Source organism: Parasteatoda tepidariorum, chromosome 1, assembly GCF_982258835.1.
Source record: "Parasteatoda tepidariorum strain Cologne lab strain chromosome 1, Ptep-v5.0, whole genome shotgun sequence".
In the NCBI taxonomy this organism is placed as follows: domain Eukaryota; kingdom Metazoa; phylum Arthropoda; class Arachnida; order Araneae; family Theridiidae; genus Parasteatoda; species Parasteatoda tepidariorum.
In genome coordinates, this window is record NC_141755.1 from 61135231 (window position 1) to 61148333 (window position 13103).

The 13103-nt window shown below is 28.7% G+C and overlaps 1 protein-coding gene across 1 annotated transcript in view; it reads right to left on the bottom strand.

The window, feature by feature from the left end:
* LOC107441943 (tachykinin-like peptides receptor 99D) overlaps positions 1-13103 on the bottom strand; it is an 88453-nt gene that overhangs the window by 62887 nt on the left and 12463 nt on the right. Inside the window, exon 2 of the mRNA XM_016055365.4 lies at positions 5897-6464. Coding sequence (XP_015910851.1) covers positions 5897-6273 — 377 coding nt within the window. The 5' untranslated portion in view covers positions 6274-6464. The remainder of the gene's footprint in view (positions 1-5896; positions 6465-13103) is intronic.

Below are 13103 nucleotides of genomic sequence, written 5' to 3' on the forward strand. Positions count from 1 at the left end.
ATTGGGTTCATGGAACTCCTATAGAGAATATTGTAATTTTATGTAATGATATCATGTATAAGAAAAATTAAATAAAAATTATCTAATGAACTTTTAAGGATTCTACAAATAAGGAAACGTTAGTTCACAATTATAAATACCTGAATTCTAAGTATATTGTGAGTTATGCTGAATAAATTTTTTTTAAAATGTGATGTAATAAATAGTTTAAAAGCATTGCATACGCATGCAGTTATATGTTTGATGAAAATGATTTGCACAGTTAAAACAACAGTAATTTACTATTTATTATTTAACAGTATTGAAATAATTTATCAAAATTATGTAATTTAAAGTAATTTGCCTGAAGATAGAAATTGTCTTTTGCGTGTTTGAGAAAAATAACTAATAAATGAAAAGTTTAGTGGAAGAACCGGCTAAGCGACACTTTAGTGAATTTGAATAAATGAGGGCTTAAGTTTCTACGTTTCTCTTTTTAGTTCTTTCGTTCAATCTATATGTTTCAATATGTTTGTGAAGGGATAACTCACAAGATTTTTATGGTTCTATTTATTTGATTCCAGATCTTTTATAAAAGAAGATTTTAATGATTTTTTGGTAAGAATTTGCTTGTTATCATGGATGATTTTTAACGCCTTTCATTGAATATATTTTTGTTTGAAAAATGAAATAGGCATACATATATTTAGGCTAATATTCATAGAATAAAATTTTAGCAATCTTAATTTGGAAGAAAGTGGTATCAAGTTTTATGTAGCCTCGTTAATCTGAAAACCGATCAAAAAAGATTCAGAGACAACGTGATTTCAACTTTCACGGATTAGATATTTCACCGGTATGCATCACTTTAATTGGCAAGAATTCGGTTTAATTGGCAAGAATTGTGATCGAAATGTTATATCATTTCTTTGCATCGAAAGATATTTCTGAATTAAATACAAGTATTTTTCTTCATATTAATACAAAAAATATCTAGGTACAGTTTCTAAAATAAAAATTATTTTCAATTTTATTAAAAATAATGCCGTTTCATGCAAAAAAGATACATTTCAATTTTAAAAAAAATGTTTATGAAACAGTTTTTAGTTTTTTTATAGTGGTAAGCTACGAGGTCATGATTAGTTACTCGATTCTTATTTTTCATAATTTAGGTTACCATTTCAAGAATGTCTCCTAACAGGGAGCAAAAACAAGCTTTATTATCTATATCTGTGCTTCATTCATGTGTCACCTTAATTTTCATGAAAAAGTTACTATTTTATTTTGCAAAACTTATAAGTACGCTTATCATTCCGGATTTAACACTTAATATTTTAAACGATCGCGCACATCTTAAAAATTGTTGATGACATTTTTCCTATTTACAATTTAAATAAAATAATCCGATATAATCGGTATCTGATGGTAATCGGTATTACTGATAGTAGTTAATTGATGTTGTTTTAATATGTACTATATATACTTATATACGTATCCAGATACCTACTATGAGTACTGTGGAAATAGGTATTTACAGGTTACCGAATGGGATAAATATGTAATTGTGGTAATTTTTGACTATCAGGATTTGATCTCAAGCAGTCGAATTGTACCGAATGATTGTGTCTGCATATAGCTCTTTTTAATTTTGTGCATGATTTTACAATGTTGATCATTACCGATTTGTTGATTATTTAATTTTATTTCAAAAGGAAAAACAAAGATACAGCAAGTAACAATAATAATAAACTGAAAATGTTGCCTAAGCACAAAATAGCATTTATTTTCAGCTTTGAAAAAAAATTAAATTTTTTACCAGGGTAATGTGTCTGAATCACAAGCTAAAGCGAACCCGAAACAAAGAAATTGCATGGTGAAGCTGTTTAAGGGTTATTTTTCTTGTCTTTTTTAATTATTGATTCGTAAAAATACCTCAATTTCTCCTTAATGTATGGAAGTTGCTGCTGCAAATTTTTCATTTTCGCCAACTTTTCCCCCATACCTTAGCGTTCGTTGCCAAGCAAGAGATTTTCTAGGATTGTTTATAGACTATTTGTCGTCTAGTCACTTTGCCGTTCTTCCACCAAGTCTCTTCGGAATGAATGGATTTAGCAACATAAATGAATGTTATGTATTTAAATGTAATTTAAATAAGAAGTTCCCTCCAGAAATCTTTTTAAAAAAAATATTCACTTAGCTGCTTCTTCCACTAAGCTCTTCAAATATGAAATATGCATGAAATTTTTATGATATATTGCAATGAATGATGTAATTATTATATAAGTTAAACACATATTGCTAGAAATTCATATTCAAAATTATCTTTTACTATTTTTTAAGCTCTTAAAAGTTAATTTTTTAGTCTCAATTCCTAAACTAGTGCTTAAAGCATAGATTCTCAATCTTTTTAATGTTGCTGCCCCCTTAAGGAGTAAAAAAACACTTCAACGCACCCCTTTGTAAAAATCCAGTTATTTAGAGCATGGTGATGGAGCGAGGTGTGCTAAATTATAAGAGACAACATTAAGCAATTTTTTAAGAGTTAAATTTTTTGGTTTTTAAAAAAAATAATGTGTACATTTATCGATACTTTTCTCACGGCAGGTATTCGCAGTCTATTTGTTATAATTAAAATAAATACAGTAATGAAAAAAATACAACAAAGAAACCTATGCCTAAAAAGAATAATTTATTCTTAATTAGATAATTAAAAAACCACTCAAAATATTTTTTTACACTAAAAAGTAGTATCAACGAAACATTAGTCTTTTAACGTTCGGTTAAATTTTTTTAGTAAGGTGAAGACGCAAGTTCCCTTGTTGCACAATTTCGAGTTGATTTCTCTTTTTTCCGTAACAAGACTGAATCCACGTTCGACAAGGTAGGAGGAAGGGAAGGCATTTAAAAAAATTTTAATGATAGTCCGCAGTCCAGGGTAGAGGCGACTGATGTTTCTTTGAAGCCAAAATTCTCTGAGACGATCACCACTTCAAAGTTTCATTAGCTGAAAGTTCGACTGATTCCTCATAAATCTGAACCTCTGCTGTTTTAATATTCACAAAAGGGTTCATAACCCGTTAAAGGACTTCCAGGGAACAAAACATCTTTAAAACGGTCAGAAAAATCTTCGTGCAAAGAGTCAATGTGTTGACAATATTCTTGTGCATCATCAGAGCGAGTTAAATCTGCTTGGCTGTACTCATTCCAACCAAAATTCTGCTTCCACAAAATGAGTTTTTTTAGAAAGCAGAAATGACTGATTATGAAGGGATCAAATTGAGCTCGTTGCTGGAAGTTGCAAATTAAACCCAATAAATTTTACAAATAAATCCGCCAAAGTTTTTCTTGAATTCTAGCAATCTATCTCTCAGAGCTACATCTATTTTTTAGAGGAACTCAAGCACAGAATCGAAAAGGTAACAAAACCTATTGAGACAGGCTCCTTTGGATAGTCAGAGAATCTCGGAGTGTAGTAGCAAGTGATTGAATTCTTCAATCGTTGAGAGCATTACTGAGAATTTTGTACACAGCAAATATGACATACTGCAATAAGTGATGCAAACGGTCGCTGAAATTTTTCTACTAAATGCTGCCTGTGATTCACGCAGTGAACAGCTAAAATATTTGTATTTCCCTTTTCAAAAGGGTGATAAACCCACGATTCGACCCACCATTGCAGGAGATCCATCAGTGGCAATCGATATAATATTCGCAATAGGAATGTTTTTCTCTGTAAAATAATCTGGGACCGAATTAAAAATAGATTTACCTTTGGTATCTACAATCAAGCTTCTTGCAAAAAGCATCTCTTGTATTACTTTTTCCTACCTTTACAAACCGGACCTACGCCTACAGTAAAGCCTACATTGCATGGCAAGGTTGATTCTTCAACTTGAAGGGAAAATTCGTTGAATATCAAAAGTTTGCATAAAGAAACTTCAACGTCTTCAGCCATCTCACCATTTCGTCCCAGCACTGCATCGTTGCTCAATGGGATAGGTTTGATTACATTGGATGTGGCTGGATGGTGTACAACTGTTTCTAAAACTTCCTTGATAACCGTCAGTATCAACTCTGCGACGATGGTATGAGCTTTCTCAGAATTAGCAATAAATGGTGATATATTATAAGAAGCTATCAAACAATCGTCGCATTTTTGTGATGATGATGCTAGTAACTCTGAGACCGAAGGTGCCTTCAGAAACGTGTCTTGGATGTTCGCAAAAAATTAAATATCTTTATTTTGTTTGTGAGAATGAGTTTTTTGCAAATGCTCCTGTTAGCGGAAAGTTTTCATTGTATCATTAGATAAAACTTTATTACAAAGTAAGCACATGGGAAGTTGAGAGTTCAACAACGATTGAACAAATACCGACTTCAAGTACGTGGCACGGTATTGATGACACTTCTTTTTGTTTACTGACACTGTTGGTGGCAGCAAAATACAAACGATGAAAGAAAATCAACTATTTCTCCAAATTAATAAATAATTTATAGTAAAGTACTAATGCGAATACATACTTGGCCAAATAAATAATGAGATCGGATCGAAACTGGGAAAAAAACTGTAAAGAAGGCAACGAAAATCATCATAAGAAACACGGGTCAAATCAAACATTCATACCGAAATCTCATGCACTTCGATTTCCGCCATTCGCGAAATAGCTTGAATAAATCAGAGGCAAAAACTACTGACTAATGCGATGCGCTGTGTTGGTTCGGAGAATAGGTGTCGTATAAGTTCGTTTTATTGGTGGTACAAAAGGTGTATCGGATAATCTTAATTTATTTTATTAACTTAATCTTTTTTTTAAATTATTAACTTTAGATTAATTTTATTTATTAAATAAATTTAATTTAAAATTTTTTTTGTAAGTTAATTAAATTTGATTGGCAAAACATGCTCATCGCCCCCCTACAATCCAAAACATATCCAACGCCCCCCCTGCCGAAGCAAGTTCACCACCCCTCAGCATACTCCAAACGTCCCCAGGGGGGCGGTATCGCCCCCGTTGAGAAACAATGGCCTAAAGGATGAAAAGTCTACTTCAATAATATTTTATGCTACATTTAGTTCATTGTTTAAGATAAAAATAATTTTTTCAAAAATAAAAAAAGCTTACCCCAATAAAATAACATAACATATTATTATCTAAAATTATTTATTTATTCTTTGTATCTATTTTTTTACAGATTTAAAGACGTAGGGAATGCATAGATCAAAATTTATATCAGATGTTACTTTCGTAATATTAAAAAGTCATGATTCTATTTTAAACTCGAAAAAACTAAACTAAGTAGGATGGTTTTAAAAAAATTCTTAAAAATACGAAGATAGAATTAACACCTAATATAAGACGTTATGGAAAAAAAAAAAAAAAAAAAAAAAACGCAGAGTAAGTCAAAAAATTTTATTTACGCGCAATTACATAAATCACATTCTCCAAGCTTGCTCACACATTTTGTTCAAATCCCTAAAACAAAAATTCCCTTTTACGAAATACTCTGTTTTAAACAAAGAAAGCTTCATGGTAAATAATTGAGGATACAGAAATATCTCACAAAATATTCACTACACTGCACTGTAATAGATTTCAAATTAAATTTTGGTATGAAGTAAGGAAATTTTAGGTGCATCGTAAAATCCATTTTAACCATAAAATATATCATATTTTCTGTTTCATAACATGTTCCGGTAAAAATGGATTTTACTGTTAAAAGTTCCGGCACCTTTAGTGCAGATACTTTTTACCGTAATTTGATCCGGAATATCATTTTTCTTATCATTGGAAATAAAAATTCCATTGAAAATAAGCTTTATAATAGCTGTCACATATTTTCAGCTATAGCATGCATGCGATAAAACGTTACATAAAAATAAATTAAACACATTTATTAAGGTAATTTAGATTCTTACCTGTCAAAAGATATCGCCATTAGTGTAAATACTGAAGCAGCAACTGACACGATTGCTATGAAGTTAGATATCTTACAGTAAGCTTCACCAAATGGCCAGTCACCATCCAGCATGTAAACGAAGTTAAATATAACATTCAATGTTGAAACCATCATATCAGCTAAGCTTAAGTTCACGAGGAAATAGTTTGTCACACTTCGCATTCGCTTATGTGCGAGCACAATCCACATCACAATCGCATTTCCACCTGTTGCCACAAAAATCATGACTCCAAAAACTATGCTCCAAACTAACTGTTGCCACCATGGAAGTATAAATATATTACCACCATCTTCGTCTGTTTCATTGGTCATATTATACTCCGCCAAAACTTCCATTTTTATCGTTCAGCAAGTAAACATCGTTATTATAAATTTCAGTTGTTTATTTGATTGATTGACATTTAATCTCAGTAGGTTAAGTGTAAATAATTAGTAGATTTTGACTTTAAGAGATATGCACAGAAACTAATTGCCTTTTTCGAATCCACTATCTGTTTTAAACGTCTGTAGGAAATGAAGAAATTCATCTGAAAGAGTTAAAAAAATATTTTTACAAACATTAAAAATTTTATTTACTGGACTCTTTAATTAAGTAGTACTAAAACTTAATTATTTTTTTTTTTATAAAATATTTGTTAAAGCTGAGAGTTTAGTTTTTCAGTTAGAATTTTATTTAGTTTTCAAATAAAGAAAGCAAGCAGAAATATTTCTCTACATTTTCATTAAGCTTTAAACTTATTTTTTAGTTATTTTTAAAGAGAATATAGACGTGGAAATAAAAGTAGCAATAAAACATAAGATTGGAAAGTTTTTTTAGAAACGTTTTTAACTTAATAAAATTTTAATTAAATTTAATAAATTTCAAATTGGGTTCTTTCACTTCAAGTAGAAGAAGATCTCGGATCCCCACACACGTGCCAGAGCTAGATGATAGTTTAAAAGCAAAATGCTATGTTAAAGTGAAACTAAGTATCTACCGCATGAGTTAGAATATTAATTAACGTGAAGTTAATTAATTGCAACACCGTATCGCATATCGAATTTGTTGAAAGATAATTCTTCTTCTTCTACGCATTTTACTTAACTTAGATTTATTATTTGTTTATGAATTTTACTGTAACCATGACGTAATTTCGATTTGAGTACCTGGCAAATTCTATGGATAATTAGTTTGTTTATGTTCTGCTTGCCTTCGTGTCTGTTTTTGTGTTGAGTGAGAAATACATAGTGAAAAAAGGAAATTTTTGTGAAAGAATATGGAATGTGTCACTTAAGATAACTGATGCTTCACGGGGTTATCTTACTAAAAATAGAATGGAAGGAACAGTTGCTAACATAAACAAATGCCTCGTTTCAACAAACAATCAGGATCGATATAGCCACGCTACGTAACTTGTAGGAGTTCTATTAAGTAAGAAAACAACAATAAAAATGTAATAAATACCATTTAATACCATTACCAATAAATACCATTTAGATAAAAGCTGCAACGTATACTGTTCCAACGATAAAAAATACCATTTAGAAAAACGATATAAGAATTTATGAAGAAGGATCGTTTTATTATTACGTCAACCAATACCAAATTTGCCATTTATATGATTTCAAGGGGAAATTATTATTGAAATTCCATATTGTTTTATAAATCTGTTTTCTAACAGCACACATTCTTGTAGCGAAGTAATAAATGTGTAAATTAATACAACGGAATAATAAATATGCAGAAAATTCATGAATGCTTACCGATGTATTAAGGAAATAACTAACATTGAATTATCTCATTTAAGAGCTATGCATCTGTGAAAACAACTCATTTCATTAATTTAATACAAAGTTAGAGTATGCTGTAACTGAATCAGCGAAAACTCTCTTTGTGGCTAACTTAGGCGTATATTTTAATCATGTATTTGATTAAAACTTCGTCTTTGTCTGAGATCATGATGCAAGATACTCAATCCCTTTGAGTTTAATTACTTAAATAATCAAACTAGAAAATACTCAACAGTTGAGCTGCAAGTAAAGTTTGCTTTCATTTTTTGTGAAACCTTTATTTATTATTTTTGTGGTAAAACACGCTTACTTGTAAAAGAAATTCCGATTATGAAGGAAAAGTCTATAATTTTTATGAAGGAAAAGTCTATAATATTCCCATGAGAGATTGTCGCGAAGCATTCTTTTCTAATAAATTCTCGTAAATTTCAATAAAATTTGTGAAGTATTACTTTGCAATAATTGTTTGCCTGTATACTCGTTATCATATAATAGCTAATCATGTATCTGATTAAAATTTTGTCTTCGGTTGAGATCAGGAAGCAAGATACTCAATCCCTTTGTGTTAATTACTGAAGTAATCAAACTAGAAAATATTCAAGAGTTAATCCATAAGTAAAGTTTGTTTTCATTTTTTATGAAACACTTATTTATTATTTTCGTTTTAAAACACGCTTACTTGTAAAAGAAATTTTGATTGCGAAAGAAAATTATATAATTTTTATAATACCATGAGAGATTGTTGAGAAGTATTCTTTTCTAATGAATTCTCGTAAATTCTAATAAACTCTGTGAAGAATAATTTTGAAATAAATTATGGAAAATATAATTTTTGCATGTATAATCGCTATCATATAATAGTTAATCATGTTTATGATTAAAATTTCGTCTTCGGTTGAGATCAGGATGCAAGATATTCAATCCCTTTGAGATGAATTACTGAAATAATCAAACTAGAAAATATTTAACAGTCAAGCTAAAAGTAAAGTCTTCTTTCCTTTTGTTAACGTTTATTTATTACTTGTGTAGTAAAACACAATTACATGTAAAAGAAATTCCGATTATGAAGGGAAATTATAAAATTTTTATATTACCAAGGAAGATTGTTAAGGAGTATTCTTTTCTAATAAACTCTGAGAAGTATTCTTGTGTAATAAATTATAGAAAATATATTAGTGTTTTTTAAAATTTAATTAATAGGTTTCAGGATTTGGAGTTTTTCACGCACAAAGGAAATTTTATAGCGGACGCATAATTGATACATTTATATTTGTTAACATACTTCAAAAAGTTTTTTTGTTGAAATAAACAACATAATTCAAGGCAGACCTTTCCGAAGACCCTCCGTGGAAAGGTTTTGTATAACACCAAAAACAGTGTCAACTACTTTACTTCAAAAATCTATAGAGACGGCTACCTTTTGTGTAAATAATCGCGACAGTTTTTGGTGTTCAAGGTCACGCTAAAATTTATGAAAATTAGTTACGATGAACATACGAGTCAACGGTCTTATTTTTACTGTAGAATTTTAAATAAAAACAGTTAGCTTAGGGTGCATCTATACACTATTTTTTAAAGTGAAATTAGTCTGTAAATCAATCAAACGTATGTCGAAGAGAGAATATATAAGAAGTTTTACTTAGCAGGACAGATGCAAACAGAAAATAAATATTATAAAAATATTTCAAATAATTAACAGATATTTAAAAATTGAAATATTATCATCCTTATTAGTCGATTAAAAGCATGCATTTAGCCAAAGCTAACTTTTTTCTCTGCAGTTGTGTAACAATGTACAGAAAAATAACAAACCTACACCCTCTCATAATCGATAATAAACAACCTACTGAGCCCAACCTACTTACAACCTAATTACCCAGATTGATAAAATTTATGTTTTCGGATGAAAATAACTTATGAATTGACAGTCATTCTAATGTATTTTTTTGTAAAAGTATTAATATTATTTATTTAATTCAGTGCAATTGTTGTAATTTGTGTTATGTTGGTCAGACAGGCGTTGAATTTCATAAGCGGATTAATTCCCACAGATCAGCTATAAAAAATTTTAATAATAGTAATTGTTCCACGGATTATGAAATTTTACATTTTCAATTTCATGATTTTAATAATGTTACTCTTTTTATTTTGGATTTTATGGAAAATTTAGATAAAAGACTTGATTTAGAAAATATTTACATTGGTAGTCTTAAAACTCTTTTTCCTTATGGATTAAATAGTAAATTTAATGGGGAAGGTACTGTTAATACTGAAGATTTTTGTATTTATAATAAATTAAAAGTTTTTGATTTTCCTGGTGTTTGTGATTCAAAATTTAGAAGTAAAAGGGGAGGTGGAAAAGGTAAGGGTAAATTTATTGAGTTTGATGAGTTTTCGAATTTTTGTAACTTACCTGTTAATTTGAATAATATTTTCACTATTAGGAAATATATTTTTGGTTTTAAAAATAAAGTTTTAAAAAATTTCCTTATTAAATTTGGTTCTAAAATTAAATTTGATACTGAACTTGTTAAATTTATAGTTTTGGATTTAATTAAATCAAAAATTGGTGTCAATAAAACTGATTTGCTTTTTAATAATGTTTCTAAAGTCGAAAGGGTTTTTTGTACGATTAATTTTCATGATAAGAATTTTGAAAATGCTAAGTTACCACAGATTATTCATGGTCTTTCTGATTTCTTTCCTTTAGAGCAAATTAGGGTTACTGCTGCTTTTAAATATTCTTCTACACTTAGGAAAAAGGTGTGTAATTATAATTTTTTAAGTCGAAATCTTAATTGTATTTCTAAATCTGATTGTTATTGTAATGAGGAGGGTTTTTCAAAATTTATTGATAATGATTATGGACATGTTATTACCGGAAATTTGGAAATTGTGGGTGATCAGGATCTAATTAGCATTTTAAGTAAGGGTTCAAAATTTAGAACCAGAGTTAAGATGAAAAAAGAAGATTTTATTTTATCCATTAAAAAAGATCTAGATTTTTTTATTGCAAAAATTTCCAGAAAATATCATTGGCCTGTTGAAGGTTTTTCTGAGTGGAAAGCTAAAATTATTGAAAGGGTTAAATTTAATTTATTTAATACCAGTTTTAGTTCATTTCCTAAAGGTACTTTTATTGATTATGATTTATCTAGAAAAATTAAAAATCTTAAGGATAAATTCATTGTTACTGTTGTAGATAAAGCTTCAAATAATTTCTGTATTATATGTAAATATTTTTTTAAAAAATTGATTATTGGGGAATATAATGCAAATAATACCTATTTAAAGTTAAAAGAAGATAAAAAAGTTATTGAAAAAAGAATTATTGCATTTAGTAAAAAATTAAAATTTAAATTAAATAGGATTACATTTCCATATTTATTTCCAATAGTTAAATTTCATAAAAATCCGATTAAATTTAGGTTTATAGCATGTGGTACTAATAGTTATAATTCTGATATTAGTAAAAGATTTTTTTGTTTTTTAAAAATTATTTTGCTTAAAATTAAAAAAGAGAAAAATATTATTATTGAAAGTAATGTTGAAGTTCTGGATTTTATTAAAAGTAATGATATTTCCAGCATTAACACTTTTGATTTTGAAAATTTGTATACCAGCATACCACATGAAAAAATTATTGAGATTTGTGAAGGTATTTATGACAAGTATTTATTTGATGAAAAAATTGATAGGTTTAACTGGTTAGATTTATGCAAGTTTAATCTTCTTGAGAATGTTCTTTTTAATGGTTTAGATTTTTATAAACAAATTATTGGAATTCCACAAGGTAATTCCTTTTCTGGGGCTTTTGCCAACATTTTTTTGCACTTTTTCGAGGCTAAATTTCTTGAACATAAAGTACTTAATGCTTTCCGATACATTGATGATTTGATTTTGTTTAATTGTGACGATTATAATTTTATTTATACTATTTATCCTGGTGATTTGGTCCTGAAAAAAACTAATGAAAATTGCTTTAATATTGAATATTTAGATTTTAAAATTGATATTGTTAACAATTTTATTAAAATTGGTGTGTTTGATAAAAGAAAAGCCTTTAATTTTAATGTTATTTTTTTCTGCAACTTTAAAACTAATTTGTGTAGTAAAATATTCAAAAATCTTGTTTTTTCGCAATTAGTTAGGATCAAGAAAATTTGTAATAATGTTGAAAGTTTTCGGGAAGCTGTGGATAATTTTTTAAATAATTTGAGTAAAAATGATTTTCCTTTTAATTTTTGTAATGTTAATTTTTTAATTAAAAAAATTATTGATGGTTTTTAAGTTTTTATATATTTTTTCTTTTAACAGGGCGCAATTCTAGTCTTAACTGAGCAGCCCCAGTTAAGCATTCTATTAATTTATCTACGTATCTCCTTCTCCTGACCTTTTTCACTTTATTTTTAAACTTCTACTGCGCATTATTATAGGGGGCGTTGTTTTTCAGTTTTTAGTGTTTTCTTTTCCTCCACTTGCTTTTGAAGTTTATTCTTGACCTGTGACTGTGAGTTTTTAATTTTCTGATGATTTTTATTGATTTTCTTTTCGTAATTTGTTTATTCTTTTGAATGTATCTTGTTTTTCCTGGACCTCTATACAAAACCATCGGGGTACTGAGGGAGATATTTTAAGCTTTTGCTTCTCCCTCAAATAGAAATGGTTTTGTTTTTAATGGCTACCGGGGCCGGTACCCCCTGAAGACGTCGGCTTCGGTGGTCATATTTTTATTTTATTTCATTTGTTTTGTATTGATACTTTTTTCTGAAATTTCTGCTGCTTCTTAGCGCGTTTTTTTCAAAGAAGTTTTATCCTTTTGATCTTAATTATTTGTGTTTTCTTTCAGTATTATGAACAGTGTGAATGCACATAAGATTAGTGTATAAGGTCTCCCTCAAATGTTAAATTTAACTACACTATGTATCGTTTATATGTACGCTGGTCTTGTTGTTAAATTGAAATAAAATCTATCTCCACTGAATGTTTTTTTCCCTTAATACCATATTCGGAGAGATATTACAAAAGAGTATTTATATTGCACAGCAGATTTATGCTTCTTAAAGCATGGATAGTAGATATAAAGGTATTTAAATTCAATACTTTTTATTACAGGATATTACCGGCAACATATTTTTATTACCGGCAACAAAAGAAATTGACCACAAGGCTTTTTTCAAATAAAAATGAGCGTGTGAAATAATCGACATTTCATTAAATAGTTTTTAATTAGTCAAGATGTTATGGAAAAGGATGTTTAAATTCGAATGAATTAACAAAAATTTAAAGGGAACTAATAGTTCAGTATATTTATATTGTATCGGTATATTTTTAACGCCAGCATAGTATGGCAAACTTTGCCTGCAATGGTGATAGTAAATATTTATATCTCAATA